Raw genomic sequence first — 22,253 nt, 5'->3', positions numbered from 1 at the left:
AATTTGTTCAACCATCTCCCCCAACAGATATGTATCCAGTTTATTTCCAGTTTTGGGCAAATAAAAAAGTGCTGCTACAGGTATTTTGTTATATATGGGACTCTTCTTTCTCTCCTTGATAGAATGGGATCACTGGGTCAAAACATATGAAGAAAAAAAAAGAGAAAAAAACATATGGAGAGTTTGGTGACTGTTCTTGCATAAATTCAGATTGTTTGTGAAAGACTTTTTTTTAATCCCTTAAGGCATCTTTCAGGGATCAATTAAATTCAGCAGACATTTATTGTAAACTTACTATGTCCAAGACTCTGTTGTTTGAATGAGGAAAATGACTGTTTCCCTCCTTTGGACACAACTCTAAAAACACATTGTAATAAAATAATAAGTCAGTGGACTGCCGCCCTTTGGCAGAGCAGTTTTGACTCCTGACTTTTTTGTCTTAGGCTTCGGGAACTCCTGGAAGCTGAAGAAAATCAATATTTGACTGAAATTGAAGCAAAGGAAAACACAGCAAAGATTAGACAAGATGAGATGAGGGAGAAAGTTCGAGTATTAAGAGAAGCAAGAGAAAAAGAAAGACAAGATTTCGTTGCTAAAAAACGAGACCAACAATTCAGGTAATGGGGCAAAGAAAGACGTTCTATGTAAAATCTGAAATTGAGAAGAAAAATTGAATTTATGAAGGCTCATTTTAAAGCAAATTGTGGTTTACTTTAAATCAGTATCCTTAAGAAAGGAGTGTTTTGAGAAGCAGTGTGGTGGTATAAGAATGCATGTATACTGGTTGTGCTTAAAAGTCTCTACATAGAACTGCCATAATTACATAGAAATAAATGAGCTGGAGGCAGCCAGGTGTTGCAGTGGATAGAGTACTGACCCTGGAGTCAGGAGGACCTGAGTTCAAATATGACCTCAGACACTTGACACTTACTAGCTGTGTGACCGTGGGAAAGTCATTTAACCCCATTGCTTAGCAAAAATAAAATAAAGAAAGAAAGAAATGAACTGCTCAGGTGAGAGGTAAAGAGTTTTCTGGTGTGGTGGGGGTGTGAAAAAGTGAAATATTTTCTCATCTATGTGCTCAAAAGTGAAGACTATCTTAAGACAAGGGCAAAGGAAAAGAGGCAGTGCTGGCCTGATGAGTCCAGGCCAAACTAGACAATTATAGTATGGTGGAAAGAGCACTGGACTTGAATTCACTACTAGCTATGTGACTATGGGCAAATCATTTAACCTCATGAACCTCAATTTTTTCATCTGCAAAATGGGGAGAATAATACCTATGGGTCTTATTTCATAGGCTTATTATGCGAATGAAATGAAATATTGTACCTAAAGCAGACCTCAAAGTGCTAAATCAATGTCAACTATTCTTTTTTTTTTTTAAGATTGCCACTCACTTTTTTAAAAAAATAATTTATTTATTTTTAGTTTTCAACATTCACTTCCCTAAGATTTTGAGTTTTAAATTTTCTCCCCTCTCCCCAAGATGGCATGCAATCTGATGTAGGCTCTACATATACATTCATATTAAACATACTTTCACATTGGTCATGTTGTAAAGAAGAATTAGAACCAGTGGGAGGAACCATGAGGAAGAAGAAACAAAACAAAACAACAAAAAAAGAGAGCAAATGGTATGCTTCGATCTGCATTCAAACTCCATAGTTCTTTCTCTGGATGTGGATAGCTTTTTCCATCATGAGTCTTTTGGAGTTGTCTTAGATCCTTGCATTACTAAGAAGAGATAAGTCTATCAAAATTAGTCATCACACAAAGTGGCTGTTACTACATACAATGTTCTGGTTCTGCTCACCTCACTCAGCATCAGTTCATGTTACGTCTTTGCAGATTTTTCTGAAGTCTGCCTGCTCATAATTTCTTGTAGCACAATAGTATTCCATTACATTCACATACCACAACTTGTCCAGCCATTCCCCAGTTGATGGGCATCCCTTCAATTTCCAATTCGTTTCAACTGTTATTCTTGCTTTTATCATTAGGCTTACAATTAAGAAAGCAATTAGGGCAAGTCTTAGAAGTTAATACAAGGAAGTCTGTATCAGAAGGCAGTTCAGCAGGGGCCCCAAAGGTAGATGTCTTGGTAGGTGGTTGATGGAGTTGACCAGGGAGTTGGTACCCACATGCAAGAGATTAGGGTTCAGTCTCCTGGAGAACTGGGAGAAGCAAGGAAAAAACCCAGTCCTGGAGGAACTGAGATACTTGGCAGGGAAAATAAGATAGGAATCTGTCTAGTCTGTGAAACTGGAGTACAAGTGGAGAGATAGCACTTGGTCGTTAATTTTATTTAATGCTTTTTGATTTTTTATTTAATGCTTTATAACATACACAAATGTGAAATTTTTGTCTTTAAATCACTATCATTCTACTTTCTGCTCCTCCAGATTTAATTTAGCCAAAAAAGCATTTATTAAGTGCCTACTGTGTGCCAAACACTGTGTTAAGCACTGGAGATACAAATAAAGGCCCTCAAGGGACAGGCCTTGCCCTCCAGCAGCTCACAATCTAATGGAGACAACAAGCAAACAAATAAGAACAAGTGAACTGTATAAAAGATAAGGAGGAAATAATTAGCAGAGGGAAGGCACTAGAATTAAAAGGGGTTCAGAAAGGCTTGGGAAGGTGGGATTTGAGTTGGGACTTGAAGGAAGACAGGGAAGCCAGTAGGGAGGAATGAGGAGGAAATCTTTCCAGGCATGGGAAACAGCCAGACAAAGTGCCCAGAGCTGAGAGATGGAGTGTCTTGTCCATGAACTGGCCAGGAGGCCAGTGTCACGTGTTTTGGAGAATAAAGTGTAAGAAAGATACCTGGAGGGGCCTAGGCTATGAAGGGCTTTGAATGCCAAGCACAGGATTTTGTATTTGATCCTGGAGATAATAGGGAGTCACTGGAGTTTATTGAATAGAGAGGTGACATAGTAGGACTTTGGTAGGACTTTTGAGATTTTAGGAAATATATTTTAGGACACTCACTTTGGTGAGTGAATGAAGGATGAGTTGGAATGGTGAGAAACTTGAGGCAGGCAATACCCTACCCAGCCCCAGCAGGCTACTGCAACAGTCCAGGCATGGACTAACTTTCCCTAGTGACAAAGAAAAACAAGTAAGAAAAACATGAGGGACAGCTGAGTGGCTTAGTGGGTTGAGCCCTGGAATCATGAGGACCTGAATTCAGATCCAGTCTCAGACACTGGGTGACCCTAAGCAAGTCACTTAACTCCCATTGCCTAAAAAAAGAAAGAAAAAGAATGCAGATGGAAGCATACTATTTGCTCTCCTTTTCTTTTGTTATTCTGTTTTGTTTCTTTCTCATGGTTTCTCCCATTAGTTATAGTTCTTTACATCACAACTAATGTGAAAACATGTTTAATATGAATGTATAAGTAGAACCTATATCTGATTGCACTCTGACTTGGGGAGGGGGAGGGGGAGGAAAGGGAAGGGGAGAAAATTTAAAACTCAAAATCTTATGAAAGTGAATGCTGAAAACTAAAAACAAATAAATTATTTTAAAAAAGAAGGAAGGAAGAAAGAAAAGAGAAAACATGGGCTACCAGGTCACAAGGCACTTAGGCACAGTCTCCCTTTTTTTCTTCCATTTCATTATTCAACTGCTAAAAAGGGTCAGCGTCATACCCTTCTTCTACTTTCTCATCACTTACTCACTCGACCCACTGCAATCATCTGTGTTTCCCTACCACTCTAAACTGCTCTCTACTGAGTCACCAGTGACCTCTTCATTTCCAAATCTAAATGTTTGATAAGTATTTAACATGTTGAAAATGATATTGTTGAATTTTTTTAAAGTCACAGCAGAACCAGAAACAGGCTAACTTAATGCTGAAATCCCCCCAAATTGTGGACTTCTCCTATCTCCTGTGTCTAGGGGAGACTGATACTGGAGCCTGGGGTGAAACCTGTAGGTAGAGGTCAGTGTCCCCAGCTGTGGGGACTGGAAAGATGATGGGATAGGACTAGGCATTAGAGGAATTATACTGAGAACAATTCTGTGAATTCGACTTTAGATGTTGGGAATTGCCTTGTTCTCCACTCCTTACTTCTCATCCCTCTCTCCAGTCAGGGGCTCTTATTCATTTAATACTGAAAAGAAAATTGAATTCTTGAATATTTTTAAGTGGTCTTTAGGGAACTACAAATATATATCAAGTCCATTTCCCTGAAGAACTTACAACGTAGCAAGGGAGATCAGACATATACATAAATAAAAATTATTGACATTTATGTTATGTTTTCAGGTTTGCAAAGCACTGTATATGCACTGTTGTAGGACCAGCCTAACCAGACTAGTCTCCTTGTAGCTTAAATTCAAGATTGGAATGAAATGATGCATTGGTAGTCTACCTAACTAACAAGCAAAAAGAGGTTTATTAGCTGTGGCAGAGGAAGGACAGTCAACCAGGATGTGCAGTGAAGACGCCACATTGATTCAGCTGAGCACAGTTCCCCTGCCTCTTGAGTTGCTGGTACTGGTCTGCTGTTCAGATACTCGAGAGGAGCTAGAGCTCCTCATGTGTGGTTTTTTATATTCAATGACTAGGAATCATCAGTAATCCTGTCCTTCGTTCCCCTGAGCCGATAAAGTCTCCAGAATGTTTTCAGTACCTTTTAAGGAAAAAGAATTAGCTGAGCCCACATGGCAGGGGACTCTAACAGCTGTTTCTCCGATCATATACACTATATCATTTAATCTTCCCAACAACCCTGTGGGGTAAGCACTACAGGTGCTTACATTTTACAGGTAAGGAAACTGAGGCTGAAAAGTTAAATGTCTTGTCACTCTGATAGTATATTATGTGGGAACTGAACCTAAATACTTCCTTAATCCAGGTCCACCCTCCAAACACACACACACACAACAATGCCTCTTATACATACATAATAGGAAACAGAATATAAGTGCCCAAGGGAAACACCTATATTTTAAGGAGTTGGAAGAGCAAGAGGAGACAATCTGAAGATAGAGAAGCAATGGTTAAAGAGTATGAAGAGAACCAGGAGAGTATGTTGCCATGGAAATCAAGGGAGGAGAGAGATGGTATCAGAGTGGAGTGAGGGTGGTTAAAAGTGTCAAATGCTGTGGAAGTCAGGAAGGATGTGAATTAGAAAAAAAGGCCATCAGGGTATGGGTAACCTTTGAAAGAATAAAACTGTAGAGTGGTAGTGACAGAAACCTTATTGTAGGGGATTGAGAAGTGAGTGGATCTTGAGGAAGTAGAGGAAGGAAATGCAGACTACTTTTCCAGGAATTTGGCAATAAAAGGTAGGATAGAGATGCCCAATAGGAAAAAAGAATGGGGTAGCAATGGCACAGCACCATGATAGTCAACTATCAATAGGTTCAGCTGTAGCCACCTTTTCTATTAGCCCTAAACAGAAATAATGAGCTTGAAACTAGATAAACCTACCTACACAAGAGATCTTTTGGACCTCTTGATCTGATTGACCACTTTTATTATTGCTGGGAAATTACTGCAGAATTACTCCCACCCCCACCCCTACCTCTGACCCAGACAGAAACTTGCCTACGTCTCTGGGAAGTGAAGTGTTCAGCCTTTACCAAAGTGGTGACTACTGCTCCAGATTAATCTTGTTAAAGCATGCTTAGTATGGTGCTAAGACCACTTCGTGTCAATAGTAAAAGCAAGTGATGCTTACTGGGAAAGAGCTAGTACTCCTTCAACAACTGGTTATCTTCCATGTACTTGAAGACACACATAAGTTGCATTCATTCATTGAGGACCATTATTAAGTATCGTTAGACAGGTATTTAATGAGCCTTGTGCTGTATGGGATAAATGATGTATTCCTGCCCTCAAGGAACTTGTAGTCTAGACAGGGCAACAAAAATACACACACGGCACAATTAGGGAACTGATGCATGGTGTGGTGGAAAAGGATCCTGGGTTTGGAGTCGGAGGACCTTGGTCCAAATCCTAGCCCTGGATTGAATCTGAGCCCTGTCATTGCTACCTGTGGGACATTGGGCACATCACTTCATCCCCCCAGGTCTCAGTTTTCTCATATTTAAAATGAGAGGTTTGGACTGGATAGCCCTGAAGGTCCCTTCTGGCTCTAAATCTGTGGCCCTATTATTGTCAGCCTTCATCAGACGATCTTGGGGGCTGAAATGGCTACAGTTCCACAATTGAAGCCAGTGAATCTTGAAAAAAAGATTCGGAATATTAGTTTACTGGTGCAGTGCCATGTCAGCATTTGTTGATGACTAAAGCTTGTTTTTGGTCATTTATGTGAGTGAATCCTTTTATGAAGCAGAATTGCAGTTCACTGATGACTTAGGTTTTCAGGTACTCTGTGGGACCTAGTGCTGAATATCCTGTTAAATGTACCTTAGCCTTCTCAGTGGGCGCAGGGGAGGAGTGCTGGGGGAGGGGGGGAGGCGCTGGAGGGAGGGACAGAATTTGGAACTCTAAATTTTAAAAAAAGAATGTTAAAATGAATAATTTTTAAAAAGCGCTATAAAAAAGTTACCTTCGAAACATTTAGCCAACTAAAACTAAATCTCAGAGCAAATTCTAAACAAATCACGAGAGCCTTTTTCCTTCTTGAATCTTTTTTTTTTTTTAACTACATTTTTGGCTTTGAGATTACTAGAAAGGAATTAGATGGTAAGGTCCTTGAAGACAGGAATCATGTGTTATGCTCTTTTTGTGCCCCCCACACAGCGCTTAGTACTTTACTAGGCACATAGTAGGTAATATTTTATTTTCAAAAGCCAACTTGTTAGATCAGATCTATCTAGGCCTAAGGGAAATTTGCTCCTTTAAAAAACCAATTATAGTGCTCTACTATTTGCATAAAAAACTTACTATAGGAAACCATTCTAGTGATAACAACAGATAACAGCTCTAAAGAGAAGGCAGTTATCTAAGAAATTCTGCTAGAAACCTATAAAATGAATTAATACCAATGAGGCAAATAAATTTATTTTCTGTCTTCTGGAAATTACTATATTCAGGCTACAGGATTCAGGATGGTAAAATGGAGAAGTAAAACAACCATCTGGGGGAGCAGATGTTTATAGGTTGCTGTAAAAGCTGTAGGAGGAATAATTTTGATGGAATCTAGCAATTACAGTGTTTTTATATTAAAATATAAACTATTGTACTTTTTTTTGCATCTAATTTCCCTTTCCCTAGAGGATTCCATTAAGTTTTGATTATTTGGAATTTGTGGTACTAAATAATTTCAGTTATCCAGGTCATGGAAAGAAGTGTAATATATCCAGTTCTGTTATATTTCAAACTTCAGTAACTCTAAGTCTCCGTTGGAATAAAAGAGATGCTCATTCTTCTTCATTACCAGCACATAATTGAGCATCCAGGCACTTGTTTTAAAAAAATTCTAGTTAAGCATTAAAATTTATGATTGCCTTTTAAAGGCATTTGGTCATTTAAAAAGACTGAATAGTAGCATATTAAAAAATAGACATGAAAAGAATGTTGAACATCCTTAAAGTAAACTTGTTGCATGCCACATGATTATTAATTGGAATATCTTAGTTGAATGTATGCGATTTCTTATGATTTGTGTGTCTCACCTGTGTCTTATTTGGCCCCATGGCATTGGTACTCAAGAAACTCATACAAAGAAGATCTTTATATAATGCAGTACAGTAAGCATACATATACACACATACTACATGGCAATATAAACAAGATGGATGCAAACTCACCCACTACAAGGGAGTTGTGTTGAGGAGGAAACATGCTCAAAGTTGGAGTTCAGGTGGCAAAATTATATACCTTAATGGGCTTTGTTGAGAACCAGTAATTAGTTCCAGATGTGGGAGAGGGCATTCCTAATCAAATCCAGATGTGTTGGAGGTCTTGGGGTCACTTATCGATAGTGGGATTGAGTGAGGCTTGAGCAGGAGGAGTTTCTTTATTGGGACAACAAAATGGGGGCAGGAGCTAACATTAACTATTTAAGGTAGCAAAAAAGAGGATTAGCTCAGACCCCTGCAGCTGGTCAAAAATTTCATCCCCTCTAGGGAAGGAAGACTTAGCTCAGCACCCAAGAAACCCTCATAGAGAATGCCATGTTATTATCAAGTTGACCTGTTATAACTTCTGTTTTTCTGGGGTTGTTCTCTTGTTCCTTATATTTCTCTGTGGGATGTATGGGGTGTTCAAAGGGAACTGGCACCTCTGGTATGAGGGCTTGCTGAACCCTTGTCAGGGCTGCACATCCGCCTTTGGTGTTTAACTGGCACTTAATTTTCACCTGTGGCTCCACAAAGCTGTGACTCAGTGGCCACACCCCAGTAAACCATCTTGGCAGATGGGCTAAACCCAGGTTGAGGGTAAACAACAGGCCTTAAGACCCATTAATGAGTTAGGGGGGTATCTCTCCCGAGCATGCATAGACTTCCCCCAGCAGAATGGGCACATGTGAACAATTTGTTCCAAGGGCCATGAAGGTGGCTGAAGTAGGCACTGTGGAGCACTTAGAAACTTGATCAGCCATCGAAGACTCCAAGGCCATCCATTGCATCTGGGGCCACCACCAGTCATCTTAACTTTTGTCTTGCCACAGGACTTAGATAACTCTAGAAGAGAGAGTGAGGCTGATGACTTTGTGCAGCTCTGCCTCGCTTAAATCCAATTCATGTACAAGTTAAATGTAACCCCATGATGTCATTGGTCCTCTTAGAAAATGAAGGACAAACAATAACACCATCAATAATCATCCAGTCAAAAGCTGTGAGCCTTATCTCAACATAGAGCTAGCAGCGGCAACATACAAACTATCCGTATTTGCCTATTTGCTTTTATGGTCATTAGGACCACATAGCCTGAATGGTTCCATATTGGAGGCCTATCATTATAACTGTATCATCAAACAATATAAGTTTACAATGATCATAACCTCATGATGTAATAAGTGTTTGTTGAAAAATCAGAGAGTTCAACAATGTGACATGTCAACTCAAAAAGCTAATGCATTGTTTGACTGCATTAATAGAGGCCTAGCTTTCAAGACTGATAGTCAATCCATGGTACTCTTAGCTGTGCTCTGAATCTGCTAACCAGCCTCCTCTGCCTTAGCCAGAACCCCTCTGGGGGAGCCACACAGTTTAAGAAAGATGATGCAGGATGATAAAAGACTTTAAGTCCAAGTCATATGAGGATCAGTTGAAGATGTTTTGCATGGTGAAGAGAAGACTCATGATAAATATGGGAGCTGCATCCAAGTATATGAAGGGCTGTCATGTGAGAAAGAGATGAGACTTATTCTATAAGGCTCCAGAGGGCAGAACCAGAAGCAATGGGTTAATGTTGCAAAACAAGAAAGATATCCTAACTAATCAGAGGGGTTCTCAGGTAGAATGAGAGAAGTCAAGAGATGGCAGGTTCTCCTTCCTTGGAGATCTTCAAGCAGAGGCTACATGATTGCTTGTTGTGGAGGATGGAACTGGAGAGGGAAGAGAAGGAGGCCATTGTAATAATCTGGATGAGAGGTAATGAATACCTGGACTAAGGTGGTGGCTGCATGATTAGAAAGAATGGGTCAGGTGCGAAAGATGTGGCAGGAACAGGAAGATTCGGCAACTGATTTAATATGTGAGTCAAGAGATTCACGAATTGAGGTTATGAACATGGGAGAGCAGAAAAATGTTGATGAGTTTGACATAAATAGGGGAGTGGAAGAGGGGAGGGATTGGAGGGAAAGATAATGACCTCTGCTTTGGATATACTAAGTTTGAGATCACTTTTAAGACCTTCAGTTTGAGAAGTCTAATAGGTAATTGTTGACATGGGACTGAATCTAAAAGGAGAAATGGGGGCTGGATATCTATCTCCCTATCTGTCTGTCTGTCTGTCTATCTATGAGTCATCTGCATAGAGATGAAAATTAAACCCATGTGATCTGATGAGGTTACCTTAAGAGGTCACTGAGAGAGAAGAGGGAATGTTTAGCTTGGGGAAGAAAGAAACTCCACAGGGACATGATTGCTGTCTTCAAGTATTTGAAGGGCTACCATACAGAGGAGGAATTAGAACTCTTTTTGGCTTCAGAAGTTTCAAAGACAGCAATTCAGGCTTGATGTTAGGAAAAAACTTCCTAACAATGAATTGGTTGTGTTGGGGAGAGGTGTCAGGTCCCTTTTTGTAGATCTTCAAGTAGGGGTTGTATGGATGTGTGACCTCTTTTGTTTCAGATAAGAGTGAGCTTCATCTGAAGTCCACTTCCCTCCCCCCATCCTTTTTCCATATCTGTATACTATTCTCACATATACCCCATTTATACCTTTTGGAACACAGAATTGTATTCCAAGTGTCTCCTCTCATTTTGAGTAGAAGCAGCCATGTCTTGTGTGATCCTTATTATGGCTTCTTGGGGCTTGAACTCCTTTCTGGATGTTTGAGGTATGTCTTCTTTAACGTGGAAGCTCTGAATTTTGACTGATATTCCTGGTTCTTTTCCTTTTGGGATTTCTTTTAAAAAGTTAGCAGTGGGGGCAGCTAGGTGGCGTAATGGATAGAGCACTGGCCCTGAAGTCAGGAGGACCTGAGTTCATATCTGGTCTCAGACCAAACACTTGACACTTACTAGCTGTGTGACCCAAGGCAAGTCACTTAACCCCAATTGCCAAAAAACACTTGACACTTACTAGCTGTGTGACCCTGGCCAAGTCACTTAACCCCAATTGCCAAAAAAAAAAAAAAAGGTTATCAGTGGATTGTTTCTGCCTTTACTTTGTCCACTGGTTCTAATAGGTCTGGGAAATTTTTATTTTTGATTTATTGAAGTTTTCCAGACTTTTTAAAAAATCATAAGTTTGGGGGAGTCCTATGATTCTTTAATGAGTTCTCCTTGACCCATTTTCCACGTCAGTATTTTTTGTTATCAGATATCTTATATTTTGTTCTATTTTTTTCAATCTCTTGATTTTGTTCTAATATTTCTTAATGGAGTCACTGATTTTTGTTTGGTCTATTCTGATTTCAGTGAGTCATTTACTTTGTTAAGGTTTACTATTTTCTATTCCAAGCAATTTATTCTTCCAATTCTTTCCTATGGAGTTTTTTTTTTAATTATTTCATTGTTTATCTTTTGCATTATTTCTTCTGGATCTTCATCTAGTGCTTGTGGAAAATCCAATTTTCCCTTTCAGTCTCTGCTTGCTATTGTTATTACATTATCTTCTCCTTCTAGGTTGGATTTTTTTATTTTTGAGCACCTCTAGATTTTTAGTAATTCTTTATAGTGGTCATTGTCTTCTTCAATTTACTCATCTTTCTATCTTAGTTCCTGAATGAGGACTTTGGGTCAGGGCCAGGCTCCACCCCATGTTGCACTTTTTTGGGGGGGCAGGGAGGGGCAGTATCAGACCTGCTTGGTTTTAGCCTTATTCACCTGAGTTCCTGAATTGACTTCCACCTCCCAGGGTTAATTCTCCCTACATCTTTGAGGGTCAGAGTGCTGGATCTTCATCATTCTTTACGGTGTCTCAGGAGATAGTGCTAGGGACCTTGGAGCCCAAGAGTTTGGGTCATGGTAATCTGAGCACTTACCTCTCCCACAATGCTCCTCCACTCCTAGTAGCTTCCAAGGTTCCACTATGGGTTTCTGGGTACTCTGGGGCTTTCTTAAGGGAACCCTGCATTGTTACTGTCTCTAGACACTAAATGTTCTTAAACTACCCTTATCTCTGGTTGGTTTCTGGTTGGTCTCTGGTTGTGCTGGGAAATTGCTGGCCTGTTTGCCTGCCCTGGCTTTGCTAATGGATCTTTTCTTATGACCTCATGGTTTCCTGGTTGACTTTTTGTCTGGTTTTGGGGTGGAAGAAACCCATCACTTATTGGAGATCTCACTGGATTCTTTGATTACTGACCTTTTAGGTTTTTTCTTGAGTAGGTATGAGAAACCTGATCTTCCTCCCTCCGTATTCGCTTAATTTAGAAAGTCCAAGGTCATCCAATTACATTCTGGGCCGTCACCAGTCATCTTGACCTTTGTCTTGCTATTGGACTTCAGTGACTCTGGAAGAGAGAGCGAACTCTGCCTCACTTAAATTAAATCCAATGTATTTGCAAGTCAAGCTATTGCTCTCTTGTTATCATTGGTCCTTTTCTGGAGCAAGAAGGGTGAACAAAAACAACCACAACAATCTCTGCACAAGATTATCCCGTAGTAAAATGTAAACTTCTGGACAGCAGGGACCATCATCTGTTTCTTCAATAACTTTTCCCTCAGAGCTCTCCTCTACTTAAATGGTTCCCTATATAGCTCCCAAATTTAAATCTTCATCCCCAACTCCTTAACTACTTCCCAGGACATGGATTTTTCTGTTTAAGGCTGGTATATGTTGGTCTATATCTTCACTGTATTTAAATATTTACCTACAACCTATAGATCATTTCTTAACTTAAAGTATTGCCCCCCTGACAATTTGTTTTTGTCTCACTTTCCAGGGAACACTGTGACGATCTCCGTAACCACTTGATCCAGGTCCATGAGAAGAAGGTGTGTGAAGAGCGAGCAGCGCAGGTAGCGTTTAATGAGGAGCTGAGAAAACAGAAAATGATAGAAGAAAAACTGTTCATTGAGCTTTGGGAACATGACAGATTAGCAAAGGAAAAGAGAGCAGCTGATGAAGCCGCTGAAAAAGCAAAGAGAGATGAGCAGACACTCTTATGTCTCAATGCCCAGATGGCTACTCTTAACGCTCAAAAACAAGAGGCCAAGCGTCTAAAAGAAGAAGAAAGTCTCTTAGTGGTAAATCTTTTTATATTCTCATTGCACAATGATTCTCTTTTTCTGTATACATATGTTGGATACATATAGTATATATTGAGTTTTTCCTAAAAAAAAACCCTACTCCAGAGCCTCATTGTTGTGGGAGGGAAATGTTGTATTCTAGCAGCCAGCTCTGGCAAACGTGGCCAGATTGCACATCTGTTGTCCAATAACCAGCCCAACTAAGGGCAGAGAGGTCCAACCTTCCGATGCTAGTGTTTGGCTGTTATTGTTGATGAAATTTGGCCACAGTGACCCATGAAATAGTTTAAAAAAATACAAATAATCCTGGTTCCTGCACAGGAATAGGGAAGTAGAGGAAAATGGGACAGAGGTGCTGAGAATCAGTTTTTAGACTGTCAGCAAATTCTCATATTTGGCACACTAAAAAAGTGTGATCTCTGTCCATTGACCAAAGAGTAGACTCACTATCAGAAGAATTAAATATTCATATTGGCAGCAAAACAAGAAGACAAAGGAGTTGGAACTGAATGGAAGGACAATGAGCAGATTCTCTGCAAAAAAGCAAATAAAGGACCTGCAGGGTTTTAACGTGCCTCCAAAGTCATTTCATCTCATGAGATATGGTAATCTTGCTTTGCAGTATTGATGTTAACCATAAGCAGACTATCACATAAGTAATTTTAGCTTACATATTACATTAGTTGCAGAAGATGAAATGGAAGATAAATTCTATGAAGAACCTTATCTTGTACTCCAATCTAAGTCAACATGTATCTCAATATTCATTTAATTCAATGTAGGAATGATAGTGAAAATTTTAATTCAAATGTTTTATTTGGCAGCTACAAAGTGCAAGATTTGGAAGCAGAAACTAAAAATGGCACAGTCATTGCTCTTAAGGAGCTTATATTCTGCTTGAGAAAGGCTGGAAAGTGAGGTTTGTTAAAACAGGAAAAGCGTCAAAGCATATGCCTTGTTCAGAAGGGTCCTACTCATCCCCATTAAATATATTACTTCTAGACAAAAGTCCAAAGATGCTAAACTGAGTGAACATTTTAAGTACCAAACAATGTCATAATCAACTCTATCTTGATAATTAGGAAATGACTGATTGCTTCTCATGTAGGAATTGTCTCTGACCAAGCCACCCACATCCAGATCTTTGACTTTAAATTCCCAAATTGGGAGATGGTAAAGAGAAGATACTGTTTGTTATTCCTACATCTCAAATCCAACTTGCCATCCAATCCTTGCTATTGGATTTCCTCCACTACCCCTCCCCCTGCAATGGAAAATGGACAGAAGTAATAATATCAACTCTAACCTTCTTTAAGAAATAACTATTACTAATAAAAAATAGTTGCCTCAATAAAGAGGCCCAAAGAGCTCAGGAAGAGCTTGCTCATACAGTTGACACTTGACTTCCTTGCAAGGCAAAGATCTGAGAAAGCCAAGGATGGTACCTGATTAGAACATAAGTTTACTTGTAAGACATCATGAAAGAGAATACCATAAGATAACAAGCAATATTATCCCCCTCATCCAAAAGAAACAAAAAACAAAACAGTGGAGAGCAGTTGAGGGGGAAATGAGCCTGCATAGAGCTTGGTGTGAGTCTTTCAAAGCAAAGGGCCTTAGAGCAGATGGAACTAGAAGGGAGATCATAAATACACATGAAATGTGACCCATCTGCTTTCTGTTCTATGGCAGTCTCTTCTTATCAGCAATAATAGCGGGACAATTCTATTTGGACAGCATGACCTGATCGATGTATTATGTCAGGACGTGGCAGCAACCCTTAGGAATACCAACTTCAGAAGAAGGTTGCTAGGCCTCACTGCATGGTGGTGGAAGAAATAAGCCATACAGGCATTAGTTATAAGAGTCCTCAGGGATCTGTTTCCAAGATATCTGGAAGAAGGGATTTCAGAAGAATGGAAAAAGTCATAGATGATGGAGAAGACATTAGTAACTAGTTACCCATATGCCTGTCTCTCATTCTATAAAATCTTAATGAAGAGGACTCATAAACACTTTGAGGGTATTTGATGAAAATATAAGCGGGCAGGTAGATGTTTCCAGAGGATTTTATATAGTAAAACATACCATCTGTTACATAATTGACTGAGAAGTTTAGAGAATCCCAGCTCTGCTATGTATTTATTCCATAACCTGGGGCACGGTAATCCCTCCTTGCCCCCATGCTGGGCCTCAGTTTTCTCATCTGTAATATGAGAGAGTTGGACTGGGTGACACTTGTGTGTGTATGTATTCATGTATGTGTCTGTATTCATATTTCTGTTTGTTTGTGTGTGTGTGTATACAGACACACACATACATATACATATGAGGCATAGAAAAGTTAAGTGACTTTCTCAAGGTCACCCAGTTAGTAGGTGTTTGATGCAGGAGGAGTCCAAGGCATCCTGATTCCAAGCCCATTGCCCTATTCACTCCATCAGGATTTCAGAGATGGGAGAAACCACTTCAGCCAGGGAAGTGAGGAAAGGCTTTATAGGAGGCAGTCTTTAAGCGGGACCTTTAAAATGATTCCTAGATAACAGTTTTCTTTTCTTCTCTAAAAAATGGATCCAGGTTTTATGATGCTTCTCATCTTTCCTGAATAATCATCTAACTCCCACCATAGATAAATAAAGAGGTAGGAAAGTATTTCTCTATTTTGCCCAATGCTTGGAATTTTTTTGGTCTCTCCCTCGAGCCATCGCTGCCCGGTAGATACTGCTTCCCACAAACACACCTTTTGAAGCTGCCAGCACCCTTGCCTGTGTTATTCCCCTTCCCAGCTATTAAGCAATCACCTGTCATTCTCATGTAAGTTTAGGTGGTCATGTTTACACATGCAGAACACGGTGAATTAGTAGTCCATAGCCATAACCACTGAGCCACCTTTCACTGCTCATCATTTGGGGTATATAGTTGTTCAAGGAGAACTAGCACCTCTGGTGTAATGGCTTGTCAAGCCCTTTTTAGAGCTGCTCATCTACCTTTGGTGTCTATCTGGTACTCAACTCTCACCTGTGACTCTAAGAATCTGTAGCATGTGCAGCAGCCATACCCTGGTAAAACCATCTCAGCACACTGGCTAAGCCATGTTAAGGGTAACCAACAGGCCTCAAACCCATTGGTGAGTTAGGAAGATGTCTACCGCAAGCATGTGAAGACTTGCCCTGGCCGAGTGGGTGGATGAGAATAGCTTGTTTCAATGGCCATGAAGGTGACTGAAGCAGACACTGTGGAGAGCTTAGAGCTTGGTCAGATGTTGAAGACGCCAAAGTCAGCCACTGCATCCAGGGCCATCGCTTGAGTGAGGCTGAAGATTTTGTCAGCTCTGCCTCACTTAAATCCACTTCACACACAAGTCAAGACATCACCCCATGAGGTCACTGATCCTCTTAGAAAACGAAGGACAAACGACAACAGCGCTCATAGCAGAAACATCTCATGCTTTAGTGTGGCTGCTATAAACCCACAGTGCTCAATATCCGTCAGGATTCCAATTAGGAAAAAAAAAAAGGAATGTGGATGGGAATAAAAAAAAACAGCAAAAGGGAGGGAGGAGCAGGTAAGGCAGTTTTTTTTTATATGTTTGGTTTTTAATTTTGTAGTTTTAGTAGGTGTTCAATAAGGGTTATTAAAGTATCATGTGGTAATTAAGTGTGGCTTGTCTATTTTAAAATACTCTCTGAATTCAAGTGTAAAGCTTTAAGTCCCTTGGTCTTTTTGTTTTTCTTTTTCTTTAGGAAAAAAAAAAGTGTGTATAATACATATATATGTGTGTGTGTGTGTGTGTGTATACATATATGTATATTAAATTATCAAGTATTTATTTTTCTTCCTTCCTCCTCCCAAAACTCACTGGAAAGATGCATATAATACGTGTAACATTGTTATATGCAATATATGTAACAACTATATATATGTAATATATAACATACATATGCCCACTGAATGTACATGTGTATATATACATACACAGGTACATATTCAATTATCAAGTTTTTTGTCCTCCATTCACTGAAAAAAGAAATATCAGTAAAATATATGCCTAATATCTATATTAATTACATATATATATATTCTATATCTATAAATCATATATATTGTTGTTGTTCAGTCCTTCAGTCATGTCTGACTCATATGAAGTTTTCTTGGCAAAGATACTGGAGTGGTTTGCCATTTCCTTCTGCAGTGGATTAAAGCAAACAGAGGTCAAGAGATTTGCCCAGGGTCACACAGCTAGTAAGTTTCAGAGGTCAAATTTGAACTTAGGTCTTCCTGACTCCAGGCCCAGGGTTTTATCTGCTGAGTGACCTAGCAGCCTCCAACCTATGTGTGTATATGTGTGCATATATGTATGTATATATACACACATATGTATATTCAATTATCAAGTTTATTTTTTCTCCTTGCCTTCTGCCTCCACCCACTGAAAAGAAGAAATGCTGAATCACACAAGCATAGTCAAGCAAAATAAATTCCCATGTTATTTTCTAATTGGCTCATCATACTTTTAAATAGAACAGTTAGCTTTCTTGAGTTGTATAACCCTGCCTGTAGAAGACCGGTCTTGCTCACTATTATTTTGTCTTAGGAAAAGAGAATAGCTCAGCTGAAACGAGATAAAGAAAAAGAAAGGCTGGAGAAGCAGCAGAAAATGCATCAGACCAGGGACATTCTGCAGAAAGCCCTCCAAGACAGGAATGATCGTCTTGCTCAGGAAAGAGCCGAGGAACTTTACTTGGAAAACAAGCTTTTAGAAATTGCTCATCAAGAAACACGAGATGAGAAGGAAGAGCTAAGGCAAAAGAAAGTAAGGTCCCTTTGGGATCAGAAAGCTTCTGTAGAGCATTTATTTAACTGCGTGTTTCTTTGTGTTCAGCCTTCTGCTGACATATAAAGGGATGTGTACTCTAAAAGAAACTCGAGCTGTAATGACAAGTCACTGTAAATGAGCTCAGGTGACCTCTCTGCCACAAATCCAAGTCATAATTGCTGTGAAGAAGAAGCAGAGTGATGGGGATATGAGTGCCTCACCTGGCTGCAAATGTGGGTGTGTTTCGATATTTCCCTTGAATTCTGGGGTACAGACTTGAGTTTCTGTTCATTTGACTTTCTATCACACATCTTGTTTAAACATAATGATTAATTAAATCATTAGGAGATAATTAAATCTAATAACTCCCATCATGACAGCATGTACCATTTGCATTACTGTTGAAAAATGGACTCTAAAGGTTCCAAGATGGGCCAGTTCATGGAGAGTGGTGACTAAGGCCTATTTATTTAGTATTGGATTCACATATTTAAACATAGTTTTCTATGTTTAGTGAACTTTAGTGAATTTCTATGTTTAGTGACATTTAAGTGAGTCCAATGTTAACTAGGATTTTTTTCTTTTGACCTGGGCCATTGATTTCTTCTATGCAGGGAACTCTCATTACCACTGCAGATGAGGCAGGTAGGTGATATTAAGAAATTAAGAAGACCTTATAGTTAAAAAGATCTGAGTTTGAATCCTGACTCAGACATTTCTTAGGAAAGTCACTTAAACTCTCAGCCTCTGTTTTCTCATCTGTAAAATGGGACTGTTAACAGCACCATCTTACAGGGCTGTGAGGGTCAATTAACTGTCTTGCAAACCTTAAAGTTCTATATAAATGTCAGCTATTACTACTGTAATTATTAGTTTTAGAAAATTGCCTGGCACACTGAGAGGTTAAGTGATTTGCCCAGGGTCACACAGTCAATGTCAGAGACAGGACATGAATTCAGGTCTTCCTGATTCCAGAGGCCAAGGGTCCATACGCTAGGCCATTTTGTCTCAAGAAGGACATTTTCAGGTCCTTCTGGAAAATACACACACACACACACACACACACACACACACACACACACACAACCTCTAAAGTATTCCCTCATCCTCAAGTAGAATCAAAGCAAATGTTACTGTTATATTACAGGCAAATCATATTAATGAAAAGATATTTCAGCAAGATTTTAGGAAACTTTTCTTGGATTCTAAAATGAATCCTGATCAAAAGAGAAATTGATTTCCTTATTTTGGGGAATTCATTGTTCCAGTGGAGTTGGATACATTTCTATTAAAAAAAATTCAAAACTTTCATCAGAATAAACATGGTGGCCCTAATTTTGATGTGCTGAGCATTGTATCACCTCTGCCTAGGACTCTAGAAATTTGGACCCTTTTCCTAACTGCTACTAGCAATGACTGTAGTGAAGTCACCTGTGCCTCAGTTTCTTCATTTATGAAATGAAGATAGAACTTGCCTTGTCCATATCCCAAGGGAATTGTGAGAACAAATGAAATTAGATAGGTATTAGATTTTAAGTGCTATTTACAAGTGTTAAGGCACTGCTATTCTTACACTATACCCACAGCAGGATTTCTGCTAGGAATTGTAGTCCTTGACTTCCATTTCCCGTACTTTTCTCATTCTTTTCAGAGACTGTCTTCTACTATTGATCTGTTCCCCTTTTCCCTGAGAACATAGGAATTTCTTCCATGTCTAGGGATCCAATGACTTGATCTTTCCTAATCTAGAAATCCTTTTTTTATGGATCTTAACAGTGGGTCCAAAGAGCTAGCCTGCATTTTCAAACTTCACCATTAGATATTGTTGTTTAGTCATTTTAGTCACGTCTGACTCTTCGTGACCCTATTTGAGGTTTTCTTGGCAAATATACTGCAGTGGTTTGCCATTTCGTTCTCCAGCTCACTTTATAGATGAGGAAACTGAGGCAAACAGGGTTAAGTGACTTGCCCAGGGTCACCCAGCTAATAAGTATCTGAGGCCAGATTTGAACTCAGGAAGATGAATCTCCCTGACTCCAGGACCAGCACTCTCATCCACTGTGTCACCTATATCTAATTTATAATATGCTCCATCCTAAAAGATCTTTACTTTTGAGGCCTGGGATAACTTAAAACAAGCTACTTTGTGTTTTAAAGAGATTTGAAATGACTCAATAATTTAGTCTTAATAGAGGATAGTTATATTAGCAGCTTTGTACATAGACATGAATTATTAAAAAAACAGATCACTATAATTTATTAAACACGTAAATCTGAAACCATGCTAAGAATACATGCAAAGAGAACTTGATATGTTCTGTTGATCTTCTACCAGAATATTAAGTTGAATTCTGCCCGTCAGAATATTTTCTTAACCACAGATGTAGGTAAAGATGATAAATCATCCTATTGACCTATTTTGTGATCCATTTTTAATAAAAGGGAATATTAATCTGTATAATTTATTTGAACCAGTATTCAAAGAGTTGCCTTGGGGTAGTAAGGTTTTTTTGGAATTTTTCCACAAAAATATAAACTTGAGGCATTTGTTACCTCAGATATGAAAGAAACATTTTTTTAATCTCATAGGAGATATTCTTTTATTGAGAGTCAGGAGACCTCTCTTTTTGTCCTGGCACTTTCTAGTCAGCCATGTAACCTTGAACTTCTCCTTTCTGAGCAACAGTTTCCTCATCTGTGAAATGAAGGTGCTAGATCTGATGGTTTTTTTTTTTAAGTTAATTTAATCTTTAAAAATATTTTATTTTCCCCAATTATGTGTAAAAATCATTTTTAACACATTTTTCTTTTTAAGTTTTGCTTCCAAATTCTGTCCCTTCCTTTCTCCCTCCTGTCCCCCCTCATTGAGACCATAAGCAATCTGATATAGGTTGTACATGTGCAATCATGTAAAACATTTCCATATCAGTCATTTTGTGCAAGAAAACTCAGACAAAAATAAAAGAAAGGAAGAAAGAAAGTGAAAGATAGTATGCTTCAGTCTATAGTCAGATGACAGTCCTTTCTCTGGAGGCAGACAGCATTTTTCATCATGAGTCCTTTAGGATTGTATTAGATCACTATATTGTTGAGAATAGCTTCATCATTCACAGTTCTTCATTGTACAATATCACTGTTACTGTGTTTAATTTAATTTTTTCCAATGAATAAAAATCTATTTTATCTCCTTCCCATTTTTCACTACCCCTAAGAGGGAAAAACAAAGAAAAACAAAATCTTTTTGGTTTTGGTAACAAATATGCATAGTCAAGCAAATTGAATTCTCTCATTGGCTATGTCCAAAAAAAATGTATCTCTCATTTTGCACTCTTTGAGTCTCATCACCTCTCTGTCAGGAATTGGGTAACACACTTCACCATCCATCCTCTGGAATCATAATTGATCATGGCATTGGTCAGAGCTCTTAAGCATTTCAAAGTTGTCTGTCCTTACAGTGTTGTTGCTACTGTATAAATTCATCTCCTTTTTCTAGAATGGTTTCTAGGATTCCCTCCAACTCTAGGATACTATGAATTCAACTGGTTAGGGTTATAGCTTGTTACAAAGAGAATGTAAGCTACTTGAAGAAAGGAATTGCCTTAAATTTGTTTTTCTATTACCAGTGCCTAGCATGTGCCTGTCACATAGCAGTTGCTTAATCAAGGCTCATTTGTTTGTTGATCTCATGCTAATGAGGTTATGATTACAGGGTTCATCACCATATGTGTGTTACACTCAAAAGCCTTTCCAATTGCCAGCCATCCCAGTTGTCAACCACCAAGGAGAATGCGTAAAAGAGTAGATGAATTAGCAAATAAACAACTCAAGGTGCTTGCCCCCTACAAATCAGCACTGCCATGTTCATACATGAAGGCTCTAAAGCATGATAATAATCTGTTTAAGTTAATGACATTTCCTCCATCCAAATTAATGTGAATAAAATCACTAAAGTCACTATGATAGATTGTATATTTCTCTCAGTAAGTCATGTATATATGTTATATCTATGGAGAGATGTGTTTCACTTTGAAGGTTTTTAATTCCATCTCCTTTTATTATGTAGGAAGACTCTGAGAGGGAGGGAAAGCTATATCAGGCGTATCTGAATCAGTGCTGGGAAGCTGAGAGACTTCAAGAAGATGAGGCAGACAAAATCATAGCAGCTGAGTCAGCAAAAATAAAAGCCAAGAAGGACGCGCAGCTGATGCTTGAAAAGGATGCAAGAAAACGACTAATGGATGATGTCTTGGCTACCAGACGACTACAAGTTATAGAAAAAAGTAAGAGACTGAATTGTGGTAATTTTTGGACCCAGGCCAGTTTTAGTAATTAATCAACACATAATTATTGTGTACTAGCTATCTGTGGTAGGTGCTATGAGGGAAATAAAAAGGCATTCATAATTTAGACTCCCACCTCTAAAGAATTCTTTATTCTACGTGGGAGAAAAACTATTAAATGCAGATTCTTAGCACTAAATGAAGAGGTTGATGAGGACTTGGAAATGTGTTCTGAAGATTAGAGAATTCAGGAAATTCCATGAATATTATATATTACTATAATAATAATAACACAGTCATCTCTTCTTGAATCCCTTGCTCCCCTTATCCTGTCTCTGCTCATCCCTTGCCAAACTGCAGCCTGGGTT

At 38.9% G+C, this 22,253-nt stretch overlaps 1 protein-coding gene across 3 annotated transcripts in view; it reads left to right on the top strand.

Annotated features, from left to right (window-relative positions):
- The window catches only part of CFAP53 (cilia and flagella associated protein 53), a 53,239-nt gene that overhangs the window by 7,743 nt on the left and 23,243 nt on the right, over nt 1-22,253 (top strand). For 2 of the 3 annotated variants that reach the window (XM_027869074.1, XM_027869073.1), the window contains exons 3-6: nt 444-617; nt 12,483-12,786; nt 17,384-17,602; nt 21,669-21,885. In XM_027869074.1, coding sequence (XP_027724875.1) covers nt 444-617; nt 12,483-12,786; nt 17,384-17,602; nt 21,669-21,885 — 914 coding nt within the window. The remainder of the gene's footprint in view (nt 1-443; nt 618-12,482; nt 12,787-17,383; nt 17,603-21,668; nt 21,886-22,253) is intronic. The other variant, XM_027869075.1, reaches the window with a different exon arrangement.

Source organism: Vombatus ursinus, unplaced genomic scaffold (assembly GCF_900497805.2).
Source record: "Vombatus ursinus unplaced genomic scaffold, bare-nosed wombat genome assembly UNPS02014791.1, whole genome shotgun sequence".
Taxonomy (NCBI): Eukaryota; Metazoa; Chordata; class Mammalia; order Diprotodontia; family Vombatidae; genus Vombatus; species Vombatus ursinus.
This window is presented reverse-complemented; position numbering and strand designations above follow the sequence as displayed.